General features: G+C 42.3%; 1 protein-coding gene across 1 annotated transcript in view; it reads right to left on the bottom strand.

Annotated features, from left to right (window-relative positions):
- Nucleotides 1–17,672, bottom strand: part of GRIP1 (glutamate receptor interacting protein 1) — a gene marked incomplete at both ends in the record, with an annotated part of 233,798 nt that overhangs the window by 44,851 nt on the left and 171,275 nt on the right. Inside the window, 2 exons of the mRNA XM_084269746.1 lie at nt 3,270–3,439; nt 5,054–5,201. Of these exons, the coding sequence (XP_084125872.1) occupies nt 3,270–3,439; nt 5,054–5,201 (318 nt within the window). The remainder of the gene's footprint in view (nt 1–3,269; nt 3,440–5,053; nt 5,202–17,672) is intronic.

Below are 17,672 nucleotides of genomic sequence, written 5' to 3'. Positions count from 1 at the left end.
TTCATCATTGAATTCTGCATAGCCATGTCCTTGCTGAACTGCAGAGGAACACTTCAAACTGGGAACCACTCACTGAATTTTCTTCTTAAAACCACTGAGGGATTCACTCGTAATATGAAATGTAAGTTACACTCTTTGGCCCGTGATCTGTATTACTTATGTCTCTCTAGCACCTGCTGTATCTGTAATGGCTGCAGACACCTATGACACCAAGCTGGACCAGACCAGTAGCCAAAAATCTTGACTGTTAACGCTGGACCCATACCTTGCATTCATATCTTACTCCATGGGACAAAATAAGGAGGAAAAGGGTAGCCAGCCACTGCAGAAAGCACGGTACAGTGCCAGATGAAAAGCTATCCTTTTGTTTCTCTTCGTATTACATGGGTAATGATCTGTTAATTGTCTGAATACAGTAACCCTCAGCTGGCATTGGACCAGGTTGCCCACAGAGGTGGTGGCTGCCCCCTCCCTGGCAGTGTTCAAGGCCAGGCTGGATGGGGCTTTGGGCACCCTGGTCTAGTGGAGGGTGCCCCAGCCCATGGCAGGGAGCTAGTTGGAACTGGGTGGTCTTTGAGGTCTCTTCCAACCCAAACCAGTCTATGATTCTATAACTCAAAAACACTGCCTGTCACTAAAGTGAGGAGTACACATGAGGGAAGGGAGAGAAAAAGGACAGTGCAGGGCCCACCATATCCCCATGAAGTTGCGGGGCATTTGGGACTGTGGAGGCCCAGTGCCAGCCACCTCAGAGACTCTGGAAAATCTCTGTTAGCCAGAAATGTCCCAGGAACAGCTGCTGTAGCCTGGTATGGCCACATGTATCTTACAGACTCAGCACATCTTTTCAGATGTAACCATCTCTCTGATTATGCACACAGACAGCAAGATTTCTGAATTTTAACCATGGTGTAAAAATTAAAATCTGATAAGAACAATTTGGCCAGGTGGATTTTCATTATTTTCAAGTAGCTGGGAGCCTTGTTTAATTAAAAAGACTGCTTCCAGCAGGAAATTATCTGATTGTCTTTGGCTTTTTTTTTAATGTTTTATTTTCACACTGAGAGTAGAGATAAAATGTCTTATGAAGTGGGAAGGTACACAAATTCCGTTTGCTCAGCTTGTAGAATGATAATCCCAATTCAACAAAAGTTCTGTAAAAGAAAATCCTATTGTGTGCAACCACAGTAATTTAGCAGTAATTTGAGCTATTCCAACCCCGGGTTGTGTACAGTGAACATAAAACTAATGGGGCAGCAAGAGAAATGAATGTTAGCAGCATAGCATAAAGGAAAAAAAGGCAAAAAAAAATTAATCTGATCTTTTATAGTGCTCTGCATTTTATTTTAAGGCTAAATATTCAATTTATTTTATATACTGACTTTCCTGCCCATTTTAAATTCCTAGCATTTCCCATAAGGCCAGTAACTGAGTTCAACATATACAGCCCTAATGAGACAGCTTATCGCAGACACATAAAGGGAGCTTTTCCAACTCTGCAGCATCTAGGCCCTACCACACATGATGAAAGGTTGTTTCCAAGAGGGTACTTGCTTCCATAAAGCACGTTACATCTTGAATTGGTCATGATACTGGAGTAGCATCACCTGGTGAGGGCCTGGGAAGGGCTGTAAACATCCTAGTTATTCTGCCTTGCTTAAGAAAGCAACTTAATTACCTTGGAGAGATTTCTCCCCAAAAGATATTTTCACGTAGCTTTTGCAGGTCCCCCTTGGTACCATTTTGTAATGACCAGTTCTTAACTCTGGCATGGCAAGAGCATGGGTTTTTCTATGCTTCTAGAAAGAGTCAAGGTGGCTGTCACATTGACATCATCAATTCGTTTTAAGTGGTAGTTAATAGCCAACTGCTTCAAGTAACACTATCATCTACACAAATCTGTGGTATTCATCTTCCCAAAAGAAACATTCATCAAAGGTTTTTTAACCAGCCAGAAATTGATTGTGTGACATCTTTGCTTCAAAAAAAAGAAGAAAGATCTGTTTGCAACACAGTGTTGTAAGTGAAAAGAATGGGGATATATTGCAAAATTTGGTCTCTATCTCATTCTGCTTCTGCAGTACCACTCCCTGCTCCCTTGCCCCACTAACTAGCTTAAGTAGAAACGGGAAGGAGGTACAGTTGAATGATGGAAGAACATGGTATCACAAGGGTTACTTTTTGTTCTTACTGATCTAGGAGAGAGTAGTGTCTCCTCAGTTCAGTGTTCACCACTGACAAACTGACTAGGGCGTTGCTTATGCAGCAGCAGCCTGGATCTTAGATAGATGTTCAAGAACATTCACCTTCACTGGTATTTCTCTGCCTCAGAAATCTTGTCTTGGTCTAAAGGAGGCAGAAGCATAGTGCTACAAGCTCAGAAAATGGTATAGCTGGTTTGTGCTGCAACACAGGTACCTATTCTGTGTGTCTGATAACCCTGACTACTTCCTTGATGTCCATCAACACACGATGTTTTAGGCTGCATTTACGAATACTGTGAATTAGCCACTTTCTCAGGATTAGTTAGAAGACAAACAGGCAGTCCCCATCTTCAAATACTAAGACATTTTATATATATTTGATTTGAAAATGGAAAGTCATTCTCTTCAAGTAATTTGGTATGAAATAAATATCACAGTGAAAAAGGGCTGGGATCTAGGGTACTGTTTCCCAACAAACCCTTTTCATACACACTGACAATGAACCCATGAAGCAATCTCAGAAGTACTTTAAAAGATGATGGCATTAAATTATAATGCCATTAAGAAGAGAAAATACAGGGCAGGGAGGTGCAGGGCAGAGAGGGTTGAGGTATTTTCGGGGAAGAACAGGTTTTATTAACGAAGTGGTTATAACAGACCATCAAGTCAATATGCGGAAAAAGAAGCTGGCTGTGGTCCTTCCTCCCCCTTCTAAATTTAAAAAGCAATTTAGAGATTCATTTACTGAAGTATCTTGTTCCCCACCCCCCGCCCCCAATCTGGTGACTGCAACAGAAGAATCAGCAGGTATCTTCACGTACATTTGCAAGTGTGCAGAGCCATTTCTCTGAAAAACATTCCTCCCTCTACCCACTGGAATCTCAGAGGCTACATTAAGGCTGAGAAAACAGAGACCTTCTCAGAAACTGCAGAAGCATAACCTGGGGAGCTGAAAGAACATTTATGGACAGAACTGTCACAAAAGCTTTCTTGGACATTCAGCAAGGGTAGGCAAAGTAAAATACCAAAAAAGCAAGGGGCATTTGTTGCTATGGATGCACTTACCGTGCTCCGGGCCTTTCAGCGCTAGCCGCGTTTGGTGGTGAGGAAGGATCTCAAGTTTGACATTATCCGCCGCGTTAGCCAAAAACTGCGTTGCTTCTGCCAGCGTACAGTACTCCATGCTGGTGCCATCAATGGACAGAATATGGTCTCCTACATGTAATGCACCACATCTACACAAAAGGGGGGGAAACTCGGTATGATCAGGTATGCTCTTTGCTTGGGAAAGGAGTTTTACTGCCTTCAAACTGGTCATGACAACTATGAACGTGTTCTCTTTTTTCGAGAGATTTGTGTTTTGGAGGCACTGTCACTGGTCAGACTTTATATCTATTAGTACAAACCTTAAAAACAATTCAGTTAATACAGTATAAGCCAAGACATCACTCACAGAACTGGAATGGGGTAGCTGACTATAAAAATATGTGAGAATGGCAGCAGAATAAAATGAGAAGAGCTTAAGGAGACTCAGTTAACTCGGTCACATATCCCTCACACAAGCACCCAGTTCATCATTTTTTGAGTCATAGTTCAAACATTAATTAGTACAAAAGCTGTAAATGACGATGAAATTATGCAGTAGTCAAACAAATAATGAAACCAGGGCTAGCATGGTGACTTGAGGAGTGGGGTGGGGAGGGGGCTATCTGCTAAATCTCGCTGCACTCAAGAGACTGGCTACTGGATGAGTTGAGAAATGCAAACACAGCAGTCAGCATCCCGACGTACCAGTCAAGTGGACAGCTCCTTTAATTGGTTACCCCCTGCGAAATGGGAAAAAACAGAGGGAGAAAATTAAAGCATCCTGCACCATTGAACTGGAGAACACCCCTGGATCAATGGCCGTCACTCTCAAAGTTTCTACTGTAGGGAAAAGCCCACAGAGGAGCTGTAGACTCACTGCTACAAGTGGGTGCTACCAAAAGCACCATTGTCAAAGAGGAGTTACAAGGTAGGGTGGCTGGGGACATGCGGGAGGAATTTGCTGCTGAAACGTAATATTTAAGGAAATTTTAGATAGAGGTATGTATATAGAAAAATACTGTATATGTATCAAGACATACACACACACACACACACACACACGCACCCCAGAAAAGATCCCACCGCTCTGTTACAGAGGTTTAGACCACTGGGGAAAAATAACTACCTTGTCTTTATAATGGTTTAAATGGTTTTAGTCAAAGGTTTAAATGAAGTGGAAAAATCACAGCAAAATAACTTTGAAATACAGAAGCCAGTCTTCTTAATACCTCAGTCATATTCTAAAATATCAATAAAAAAATCCAGACATAAGGAGTCCCATTTCACTGTGCCATAAGAATGAGTGATATATTCTAAGAGAACACTTCAAGGTTGCAAAGCCTCAAAACTTACTTCCCTTGACAGCTGTTCCATACTGTGGGCTTACTGTAAGAATTCCAATGGGTTATTTATTTTTTTCTAAACGCTAATCTCTGCCACAGCATTACATTTCATAGTCAGAGCAGTCCTCTAAACTCCTGTGTTGTGTTGCACAGTGCAAGCAGACAGTCACCTATTACATGGGGGCTGGCTTATATCACTGAATACTGGAGGAAGCAAATAAGCTAAAGCTAATGGTGTCCTGGAAGTCTTAAGCTTGGCAGTATGGAACAATGACCTGCCAAAGTGTTAATTTTAAGACCTGCAACCTTGAGAGCACCAGGTTCAGTCAATTTTATCAAAAAAAGGAACAACCAAACCAAACGAAGGCAGAAGTAAAATGGCTGTATGGACCTGCAGTGTCAGCCCTGTGTCACACTCACCTGTCTGCAATACTCGCAGATTTGATTTTGTCTATGACAATGACCTGTTTGTTGCAGCACATCGAGGTAGATAGTGCAACCCCAAGAGCAGCACCGGGAGTTTTGGCAACTTCAACCAGCAGTGGCCCAGATGCTGTTGCTACCGAATCTGTTAAAATTAGACAAAAAAATTGTAAGTATTGTACCAATGTGGTATTTTTTGCCATTTTCATATTCCACACCCCACCCCTCCCACTCCCAAAATCTCCATGGTTCTAGTTCTCTAACCAGACAACATGCCACACACAATGAAATTCTGGAACAGCATCAGGTTAGGTGTCAAGAATCAGGTCTTAAAGGTATGTGATAAAAGCAAGAGGAAGTTTCTAAGTTGGGGATGTTGAGAAGCTTCTGTCAGAATCAGAGATGGACCAGGTTAGGGAACCAGGATGTGTTAGAGAATCCCTCTCCTGAACAACTGAAGCTAAAAATGATCTGGAATTTAAAACAGGCAAGCTGAAGAAAAAGAAATAATAAAGAAGTAGAAAATTATCAGAAAAAAAGTGAATTGGTGAGTAAGTTAGAGAAGGATGCTAAATGAATTTTCAGCAAAGAAGGGGAAGGTCTGCAGAAAACAGCTATGATAATCAAAGAAGGTGAAGAAAAGGTTCTACCAGAAATCCCACACAAAAACAAAGGACAATTTAGGAGAAAATGGAGAAATCACAGGAGGCAGCCAGAAATAGTAGGAGTTAAAGCAAAATGCATGTGAGGAGGTTCAGAAGATTCTTCTAATATCCTGTCACGGATAAAGTACTGACTTGCAACAGGGCACAGTTAGTAAATGACCGTCACTGAAAAAAGAAAGCAGAAAAATAGGAGGCAGCAGTAGTCATGATTGACGACTGTGGTGAGGAACTGTGCCCTGGAGAGACAAGTGCTAGACAGGACACACAGAGAAAAAGACAGCGGGCTACTTCCTAAATGCCAAAACAATGCAGGCAGCGATAAGGCTGAAGTACATTCTGGACACTGCCTGAGAACTCCTGCTCACCAATAGCCACTGATCAACAACTGACCTTGGTGGAGTAATGTACGGTAAACACAGGTGTCCTTTAAGGACATAAAGACTGAGACAAAGAGAGTGACATCGAAGCCTTTGAAAGTGCTTACAGTCACAATAAGGAAAAATAAATAAACAAAGACTTATGCTGGAGCAGAGTCACCAAATGTCCTACTAGCAGACAGAAGACATGGAGTACTGGAGCCTGCTATAAGAGTACTAAGAAACTGTCCAACCGTGATGTCTTTCAGAAGTCCCTGAGACTGAAGCTGTAAAAGAACAACAGCAGGGTTTCAACTAATGGAGAAGGTAGATATATGATATTCTAGTCAGCCTTAAATCTAGAAAATTAGTCCAAAAATGTAATTCTGACATAGAAGAGAAAGGCTGTGGAATGGTGTATTACTGTACAAAACTAACAGGCTGTATGACAATGCAAGACATTGATTGAGAGCTTGACTAACTCTCAGCTGAGGTGCTCTTCCTAGTTGAGTAATGTAGGTAAACTGGATAGAGAAAGGGAGCAAAAAATAGTGCTTGGATTGAATAACATACAACACCAGTAAAGCATAGAACTTAATTATAGAACTCTCCCCCCAAAAGTTGAAATTATTTTTACATTCCTGTTGTCTTTGTGTTTTCCAGTTGGAAACCCGAGGGTTTGAAGGGGAGATTGAGTAGTTTTGAAAGTGCTGATCGATTAATTTTTGTGCCCAACTGAGGCTAACATTTCAAAAGCTGAACTTCCACAGGCACTACCCAAACAAGCTGCTCCAGAAATCTGAAACAAATTTCAAATTGTGATCCAAAAGAAGAGAGCCCATGCAGTAGCATTCCTGCCTGGAGCTTCAGGCGCTAACGCTGGATGAACTGACCTCAGCAGCCACCCATTTTCTCTAGTGACTTAAGAAGGAGGTTATCACAATCAAACTCCTGTCTGAGTTGCCTTGTTTAGGGGTCTAAGTAAGTCAGGATGCATGCAGTGACTTGCATACAGCCATAAAAGCACGTAAAGCAGAGCAGAATTTAAGAATTCCCAGTTCCCATTCCTGCACTAAGAAACAATTCTTTTCTTCTTGAATATTCCAGCAGTTTCTGGAGCTACAAACTCGCGTTTACAAACATACAGGAAGAGGACTCAACCCATGCTTGTTATCAGTATTATGAGAAAGGGTTTGAACTCCCATCAATCTAGAAAATGGCCAAGCTCAACTTTGGGCTATTGCAATTTCTTTCTGTAACGAGTGCCTTGAGGAGAGGCAAGCAAATGCAAATATCTGCTGAGAATGAGTAAATCTTTCAAGACATTGCTCCTTTCTCAAGTTCCTTGAGAAACACATGATCAGCTTATGCCTTAGCGTTATTTCCCAGGTGCCTGTTGAAATGCATTGGGAAGGCAAACCAAGGCAGACAGGATGAATAAGTAAGGTAACTACATTAGAGGAACCAGAAGAGAAGAAATGGAGTGTGTCTAACTGTGGAAAATAAACACAAGGAAGAGAAATCAGAAGGCAATAATCAAGCACACATTCCCTGACAGAGAAGGATTAGTTTATCGTGTTGAAGCAAAGCATGGATATGAAAAATGAATCATACAGGTATAAATTATTCATGTGTGAAGATGTTTCAGTCATTAAGATATTTATACCGTGACTGAAGCACTTACACACTACGTTGATTTATTGGCTATGTAATTACATAAGATATACTGATGAATGTTTGCATGAAAAACGCTCTAGATTTTTGATTCTGTTAATAATTTTTCTCACTTTTGAGCACTGCATCTCAATCAGTACAAGAGGCTTGATTAAAATCTCCCAGAGGAAGCTGCATTGCTTTCTGCATGCTAATACATTTCTCCAGCTAGATAGCAGCACACCCTTTCTATCTGACAGCTTAAATCACTGGCAACAAGGGGTTTTTATTCTGAATACACTTTTATGATGTGTAAATACGATATATAAAAACTTTTGGATAAAAATAGAAGTATCACCACCCTCCCTCACCTCAAAAGATAATCACAAATCATTTTTAAAGTTGAAAATAAGTATTTTATTGGCTGATAAAGCGATCACGTTACATGTGTTTCTTTTAAGTCCGTGTAAATGTATCTGCTAAACCTTACCTATCCTCATAGCTTGTTAAACCCAGTTCAAGAACCAGTGGGTGGTAGAGGACACCAAACCTCTTTAGGTTTGCCATGGTGGGGAAGCAAAAGAGTGAGCTGCTTGTATTAGGCAGCAGAGGATCTACATGTTAAACAGTATCTAGGAAGGCCCTAAAAAGGGAAAAGCTCCACTCATAGGTTCCAATTAGTAATGAGAGTAAATCCACAGGAGAACAACCTTTACTAGTTTATGCCTTTTTTTTTCCCTTCCCCAAAGCCTTCTGTAAGGCTGGGATGTGCAGCGACACTGTGAGCTTGGAGGAACAGTGAGCTCTGCCGCTGCTGTCTGGGCTCTGCAGCTGCTGATTTCTCTAACTGGAAGGTTTTGGGTGCTAATTTTTTTCAGAAGTCATGGCAACACAAGGTACAAATAATTCTTTTCAGCAGCTTAGAAGAGCCAGACAAGGAGGAAGGATGTCAAAATGGATTTTGACCTTAAAGAGCCAGCTGAACCCACTGAAACACACAGTTCCACAAGAGTGCTATTGACCTTGCTGGGATGCTGCTGTACCTTCTAGCAATGATGTGAGTGACAAAGTGGATACCTTACCATCTCACACTAATTTGCCTCTTGCCAAGCTCCTTCCCTATTAGCTGTCCTGAGGCTAACAATTTTTTCACCTTAAAACCATATATAGCAGGTTCATGTAACCTTCTCTGTTGTTGTGATTCTTTGACTGAAAGCAGTTAAAAAAAAAAAAGCAAGCCTGCACTGGTTCAGAGCAGGAAATAAATGCACAGCTCCTCCAACCTTGCAGTTCTCCCAGTGCAAAGTTTTAATGCTTCTGTAGCAATGCAATCGCAGATATAAATGTGTCTCACTCTTGTCAAACCAGAAGCCACTACTTCACAGAAATAATTTGTCTTGGTAAAAACAAGCGTGCTCTCCTGTTCCTCACATCTCTCTTTGTTCCCTTCATACAAAATCTCAGAAACCCACACTTAGGGAGTAGAGCAATCTCTCCCTCAGGAAGGAGTTTTCTTCAGTCCATTCAGTTCTTGTCAGTACACCCCATTATTTACCTCCTCTCTCCTTCTGTAACCCTATTTTTTATACCCAGTACCTGTGTGCTTCATGCTCCAACTAATCAAGAAACCATAATGTTAATTAGAAGAATGGGATGCCCAGATTATATTTTCAGACCAGTAAGCCTCATTACGATCAGACCATATGACACCTGGATATCCTTTTATAGCCCTTATAATAGGAAAAATATCTTCTAAAACTGAAGTGCAATTTCCAGTACCAATATCCAAAGACTGGACCAGCTGCTGGGTGGATCACAGAGATCTACTTTAGTGAAGTTGAGGAAGAATGTTGAGAACTAGAAAAAAATCTGAAATCTCTGACTTTGAATATTTACAGTAAATCAGTTTAAAGTGATCAGATTGAACCCTCCATCACTCCCAAATGCCCAACACTTTATTCTTGCTTTCCTCTACTCTCTATGTGCCTTTTTTTTAATTCACAAAAAATCAATGATTCTTTTCCAGCAGCTGCTCAGCAATCACACATGCTACGGCTCTGACGTATATGGGACAGTCATTAATTGTTCCCTGAGGAACATGTCAAGTAAACTCTTACAGAAAGACCCTCAAGAGTCCTTAGATGCAGAAATGCACTGCCATTTCCTCAAGCTTGCTTTTTTTAATAAAAAATCCAACAGAATGTAGCAGGGTGTGTGTATTTATGCATGTGAGCCAGTGTGAGTTCCCCATTACACTCCAGTGCGAGTTACAGAAAGGGTCCAACACAAAACTACTGCAGTTGGTCCTTATTTTAGGAAGGTTGAGACAACCAACATGCCACCATAGGCTTTCATAGCACAGCTGGAAGGAGCTTGGAAACTGCAGGGGTCAATCTGGTGTATAAGGCACAGAATGGGATGATAGTGGTCCCAGCTCCTGCAGCCAAATCTGAGCCTTTCTTCGCCTTATCTCAGTCTCACCAAAATTTTTACAGAATGAGTATTTGTTGTTCCTTTGGAAAAAGGAAATGCAAAATTCAGAGTGGATACATTCCTTACAAGGAAGGTAAAATCCATGGCCATTTGTACAAATTTGAGCCTGGGTAGCCAACCCAAAGAACAGGCAGAACTTCTCACAGACCAGATGAATTCTGTTTCTGAGACCTGCAGCTTTAGGGGTGACACTCTCCATACAGGCCATTTCACAAGGACCGTTAGAGCACTTAGTTGACAGTGGAGCAACATAAAAGCACTCAGGGATCCTGGGTGTATTCACATCCACATCCACTTTTCTTCACTAACCAACAGGTTATTCATTACTGTCAAACAGTATCTTAAACTGCACTTAATGAACCCTGTCACACTCCATGTGGTTTGCTTATTGTATCCTTAAGAACTACTTCTCTTCAAACGAACACCAATCCAGGAAGAACATTCTTTGTGTCCATTAAAACACTCTCTAAGAGTGATACATTTAAAGTTGTCCCAATTCCTCACAGTTCAGTGGCCAAGATCTATGACAGCGAGAGTCAGTCCTCCAATGTACCATGGCCCCAGTTTCCCTTCTCGTGCTTCCCTGAGACTGCTCTCGTTATAGGTGGTCAACCTCCTCCAGCTGCCTGCCTTTTCCATGGTCTCCAGCAAAACAGGAGACAAAACCTCCTTTACTGTGCAAGAGAATGACTTGCTGGGGGTGGGAAAGCTTTTCTCCACCTTTCTCCTATGCTTTGCTCCACTAACACCTCTCTTCTTTCCCCAAGTTTTTAGTTTACCAGGTCACAGGTGGAGAGAGATGTAAAAACCCCACTTTTGGCACTGTTTTCCATCCCATTTGTAAAATACACCTTAGGCTATCTTGCTAACACCTTAATTTCCTTTGTAGGGGCATTTTCATTCACTCATGTTTAACACCAACTAGATGATTAGCTAAGTCTCCCTTATGTATATAGAGCTGACTGACAGTTATTTAAATATGACATTTTTGGGGTGAGAGGCTGCTTATTTATGCAATACCCTTTCCCTGTACTCCAAAGATAATCTGATCTCAACAAATCCCTAATATCCAATTTGCAAAGAGGGGAATATTAATTATGTATTTTATAAGGTGATCACATAGAGAAATTGAGATTGGGATCATGGTCAATAGTTTCAAGAGGGAAAGTAGCAGCAAGGAAGAGAGGTGGGAATAAGACTTCTGCAGTGTCTAAAGGTCACAGGAACAACGTTCAAGACGCCCCACAGCTGGGTAGCACCACTATCACTCATTCAGAGCAGTATTATTTGATTCCTCATACTTTTGTGACTGTAAAGGTCATAAGTGAACCACACACGGGGCACTGATGCACAGAACCGGCCTTGGCATTCTGTTCCACTAATACTGCATAATGTTTGCACCCTGGCTTTGTTCATGCTTCATTTAGCAGAGTAACCTTTTTTCATCTCAGATCTTAGGGGAAAACTGGAATCGATGCCAGCCAGCAAGCTCTGATAATGATTTCTGAAAAGCCAGAAGTCGCTGACAGTGTTTCTAATTCTCCTGAGAGCTAAAGTACAAAAAATATTAATAAGCTTAATGACATGTAAGATGCTACCCTAAAATAGATTTTGGGATGGAGTAAGCTAGCAATATTTGGAGAGGGAGGGCAGTGGTTTCTTTAATAATAAAACAACTATTTAAAAATTAAGTATTCTTCATGTTCAAAGGGTCAGTGGCAGTCTCCAAGGCTCAACTTATAACCTACCATAAAATATGTGTGCTCCTAGTGTTCCCTGGATTATGGAGTACCTGTGTGTTTCTGGCAGGCTGTAGAGAGAGCAGTAGTTGTTCTAATTTTACCCAGCTCAGCTAGAAATAAGAGGGGGGAAAAAGTACTAAAAAAAACCCATAAAGTAGTGTCTTTTTCCTTACCGCCAGTAACAGCACAGCACTGGAGCTTCTGGGCTTCTGATTGAAAGAAAGCTCACAGAGCCCCCAGAAAAACATGAAATTGCTGCTAAGGAAAAGAGCCACCAGTAGCATTTTATACCCCTTCACCTCTAAAATAACCAGATTTCAAAAATGAAAAATAGCAATAATTTCAAGAGGATGCCAGCAGGATGAGTGATAGTGAAATTAGAGGGACCTCTCAACATCTGAATGGACACCAGACACATTATTCCCTAAACAAATGTGCCACCTATCTCCTCCCCTATACACAAGCAATTTCATATTCTTGTCAGATGGCTGCCACAGTCTTTCCGTCTTCCTTTTCTAGCCTAATCCCTGCAGTTCATTTATATGCCTCTAATTCATCTGAGTTCTATAAAACAAAAGCTTAGGAGGTGCCTTTACCTCATTTCGTACTTTGCAACCTTAGCTCCATCACCATGGGGTTGGACTTGATGATCCTTATGGGTCCCTTCGAACTCAGGGTATTCTATGATTCTATGATCCTTCGCAGCTCAGAAATGCCTGCTAACCAGCTGAAGAACCATCCCTGCCTTCAACAGGCTTACACCAGTGTGGGTGGGGATTCACTCTAAATCTGCTTGTGGACTTTCTCTCATGTTCAGACCACAAAAGCCTGCCTAAACCCCTTTTGCTTAAGACTTTCTCCAATCCCTGGGATGCTCCTTCCTCCTACATCCTCTGTACCGGTTTTGGCTGGGATAGAGTTAATTCTCTTCACAGCAGCTGGTGTGGGCCTGTGGTTTGGATTTGAGCTGGAAACAGTGCTGGTAACACAGGGATGTTTTATGTACTGCTGAGCAGTGGTTACACAAAGCCAAGGCCTTTTCCACTGCTCATCCCACCAGCAAGGAGGCTGGGGGTGCACAAGGAGTTGGGAGGGGACACGGCCAGGACAGCTGACCCCAACTGACCAAAGGGACATTCCACACCATATGATGTCACGCTCAGCGTGTACAGCTGGGGGAAGAACGGGGGGACATTTGCAGTGGTGGCATTTGTCTTCCCAAGTCACCATTACATGTGACAGAGCCCTGCTGTCCTGGGGATGGCTGAACACCTGCCTGCCCATGGGAAGTGGTGTATGAATTCCCTGTTTTGCTTTGCTTGCGTGTGCCAGCTTCTGCTTTAGCTACCGAACTGTCTTTACCTCAACCCACAAGTTTTCTCATTTCTACTTTTTCCAATTCTCATTCCTTGGTGGGGAGAGTGAGCAAGCGGCTGCGTGGGGCTTAGCTGCCAGCTGGGGCAAACCCAGGACACATGCTCAGATTCTTTCATTTCTACTGGGTCCTTTCTCTGCTCAAAAGCTTTATTAAACACCAATCTCTTCATTTATCTGTATCTTTCTTTCCTTGCGCCCTGTTAATCTAAACTCCAAATTATTTATTGCTGATTTTACACCAGGGAAGAGACATGGTGGATGAAGCCTGTACAGATGATCCTGGATCTCCCTTACTGAGGCTAGTTTGAATGCATTTTGAATAAGCCCAGGCTCTGCAATTTCTTTCCTTGTTACCTTGAAAATGAATACTACATTGAAAATTCAGGCAGCACTTAAAGAACTACTGAAATTTCAAACCTCCTCCCCTAGTGGCAGCCCATGATTTCAGAACTTGAGAGCCTGTAAATACACATTCATGGTTAGCTTAGCAACCTGGGTGTCAAACACCAGCTTTCTACTGAAAAACGGCTCCTGGAAAATCATCCTGAAACACTATATAGTATTAGTTTGATTGTGAATTGTTTGCAGAAGTCAGCAGTGATGGAATTCTGCCTGTATTTCATTCCAGGAATGAAATAATTTTTTTCTAAAACCATTTCCCAAAATAAGAAACACCCCCAAAATGGTGCAAATGATCCGTGACGTCCTCTGCTGAGACAAAACACTATTTTCTCTATTGCACAAAGCATAGATATAACCACAGAAACAGAGAATCACAGACTAGTTTGGGTTGGAAGGGACTCCAAAGACCCTCTAGTTCCAACCTTCCTGCCATGGGCAGGGACACCATCCACCAGACCAGATTGCCCAAAGCCCCATCCAGCCTGGCCTTGAACACTGCCAGGGAGGGGGGCAGCCACAGCTTCTCTGGGCAGCCTGATAGATGAATACACATGAACTTCTCATACTTATTTTTTCTTGCAAGTAGGACAGGAAATAAAATACTCAAGAACTAAGAATTCTCAAAAACACTTCCTGCACAATTCTGTCCCTGAATAACCACAACAAATCGAACAAATAAGGACAACAGAATCTGTGTCTCTGCCTGCAAACTAAGACATGGTGGGTGTGTCAAATTTTACATCTGCCAGCCTTGAAAAGTATGCCTGTAAGTACACGCTACTACAGACAATATGAAGTGCTGCAGTACCCATGAATTATGTCTGCCTGACATAACGACCCTAAGTTTCCATCTAACGGGAACAGTAATAATTAGAGTGGGACTGGATTCCCTTCAAAAGCACAAAGCCCCTCGCTGCCAGCACTTGGCAGATGGGAACAAACACTGCAAACATCCAAACTTTTGTGTCGAACTGACAGTTCCCATCTGCCCAGGGCTCTACCAGGATAATGACATCTCAGATTATCCCAGAAGTTTCAGCAAAGGTGTGCCCTGCACAGTGAGGACATCCCGGTAAGAGAGATGACATGCACATGAAACAGTTAAGGCAAATAAAGACGTTAACATGTGTAGTGGGACATCTGAGCTGTGCCTGTCTCCCCAAGATGTTGATGGGAGCCAGTGGGAGCTGAAGCCCTGGAAGCAGCAGAGCCACAGTGCTGGGGCTGTGACAGGCACTTCTGCATCTCATCAGCGTGACTGACCCAAGTGCAGCCCCACTCCCACCTGGCTCAGCTGCTTGGCGTACTTGCTCAAGGGTCCTCTGTACTGAGCTGCAGTCTCATCTTCTCAGGAGCTCTTATTATTTGTATGCCTTAATGACCTGCACACAAGCTAAGCTCAATCTCTGCTTTGGAAAGCTGACTTTGGGTTTGTTTCTGCTAACGTTGAAATCAACAGACTCAGTTTGGTTGAACAGACCAGAGGTTTCAGCCTGGTCTAAGTCTCCCCTGCAAAGCCTATTAGGTGAGTATAAACCAGAAAGAAAAGAAAAATTAAACTAAACTCTACATTGTTGTCCATAACAGATAACATGAATTGCTGATGCTACAAGTTGTACCAGTTTTTTCCCCCAGACCTTTGGTCTCTATGCAATAATCTGTGCTCTAGCACAGCTGTCATAAATAATTGGTGCAGTGGCACAGCCATGGCATAAAATGCTACCACGCACAAGGTCAAGGCTGAGATCTGACCTTGATATTTATGCACTGAGGAGCAGAGTGAAAGTTTTGCAGCTCTCTGGGGCTGCACAGGATATTTTGCCATTCAGTGCCAACCCCTCATGAAACAAAATTTTGGTAGACTGAATAAGGAAGCATGTTTATTATCTGGCCTCTGTGCCTTACTATTGCCTGAGCAGCAGTTCAGCAAAAAACATTGCAAAGAAACAGAGAAAGCAATTTAGGTGAACAGCCTCAACTCCAACTCAGAAGCCATGCTTCTGAACACATGCTCTTTGATCCCACATTGCAAAAGTAATCCAGGATTGCTTACCCGATTCCTATATATTCCCAGCTTTTCCCACCCCAGTGCTTGTTCCAAGCAATACAGAAACAGGACTATTGGGGGCATTCACAGGTTTAAGGCAAAAGGAGGGCTCAATATCCCCTGTGCTCTGCAGCGTGTATTTCCAGCAAAAACAATTCCCCCCTTTTCTTCTTCCAAAATCCCAATCAAGCAACAGCCTCTAGAAACCCAGGCACCCCATAACGGACCAAGTCCCAGCAATGAGAAGTGCATTGCTTCATCTGCTTCCTCAGCAGGCAGCCTGCCAGCTTGCTGCCAGGGTCACCCTTGGCAAGGTTCCTATGTGACTCCTCTGTTGCTGCAGGACAAGCCATTTACCTCCTGCCAGAGCAGCTCTGGCTGCCAGGCTCGGAGGGACTCCAGGTCCTCTCATGTCCCTGTCAGATGACATGTTTTTTTCTTTCTGAAGATGTTCCAGGTCTCATAAGGTGCACTGGTTTGTAATTCCATAATTACTGAATTTGTGTAAAGGAGAAACTGTGAAAAGCCTTTTCTGGGGTGTGTTTATTTTCTTTTTTTTCTTTTCACCAGTGCAAATACACCCAAATTTGCCTCAGCTGTAAGGTCCTTGAAAAATTAGAGGTCACAGTGCTCAGAAGGTGCCTATTCCATTAAACATTGCTGAGCTGACCATAACAGAAAGACTGTGCTTATGCAAACTGTAAAAACCAAAATGAATTAGGAGTTGATTAAAATCAGCAAAACATCAGTATAAATCATTTGAAAAATATATGCACATTAAAAAAAAAAGCTCAGAAGTGTCTGTTTACAAACAGAAAGACATTAAAAGGAAAATATTATGGTCACCATGTGGGCACAAAGCACTTCAAACTTAATGAACCCCAGAATGAATATTGCCTGGATGAACTTCTTTTTACCTCCCTTCTTTAATTAAATAATCACATATTCTTCTTTCTTCAAGAGCCACATGAGGAAGGTAGACAGTGACTATTTAATGAGTAGCAACACTTCCTTTTTTTTTTTTTTCCTGTGCTTATGCCTTAATTACCAAACAGTGTTCCAACCCTTCTCTGTGCATATGTGGTGGGGGAGAGCTGTTGTACGGTGCAGCCTCTGAATATTCATTACAACACCCATTTATTAACGATTTTATCTCATAACCACCCTTCAGAGCAAAAGCACAGCATTTTCCCCACTGTACAGCTAAACAAATGAGGATCAAAGAAAAGAAGGTCAAAAGCATCCATTAAAACAGAGAGGCCCATCTGAGACACCCACGCTGGGATTCATTGCACCAAAACACAGGCATCTTTAGAGGAGACCTGAGGTAGCTGCACCTGAGCTTGAACTCGCTTTACAACCATCAGTGCAAACTGGCATTTAAAAAATGAGTTTCACCGGCCCTACTTCAGGCATCTACATCAAGATGAGACAGCCATTCTTTAGAAAGCTTCTCTTACTTGACTCTTCTCCAAATCTACCACGCAGAAGGTGACAGATGAGGGAAAAATGTATGCAATCATCCCAATTAAAATCTGTATCATAACACATCCGCTCCGAGGCATCTGAGTAAGGCAGCACGGGCATCTCTAATTCTTGCATTTCCCATCCCCAAAGAGCTGAACTGAAAGGAACTCTGCAAAGACAGGAAAAAAGCATTCCCCAAAATACGCAAAATCTTTTGGAAAAGTCGTCACAAAACGCTGAGCACACTGAGCTGTATCCTTTCAAGGACTCCCACATGTAGCTAGGGCTGGGTGAATTTTCCCGAGGATAAGCAGAAGAGACTTTCCTGAAAAGGGCTTTTTTCTCTCCCTCAACCAGTACCTATTGAACCACATGTCTGTATTCCTGTGTTTCAAAAAGACACATCTTCACAAA

The sequence above is a fragment of the Gallinula chloropus genome, assembly GCF_964237585.1.
Source record: "Gallinula chloropus genome assembly, chromosome: 1".
NCBI classification, from domain to species: Eukaryota; Metazoa; Chordata; class Aves; order Gruiformes; family Rallidae; genus Gallinula; species Gallinula chloropus.
The sequence above is the reverse complement of the archived record's forward strand: the minus strand, read 5'-3'. Positions and strand labels throughout refer to the sequence as shown.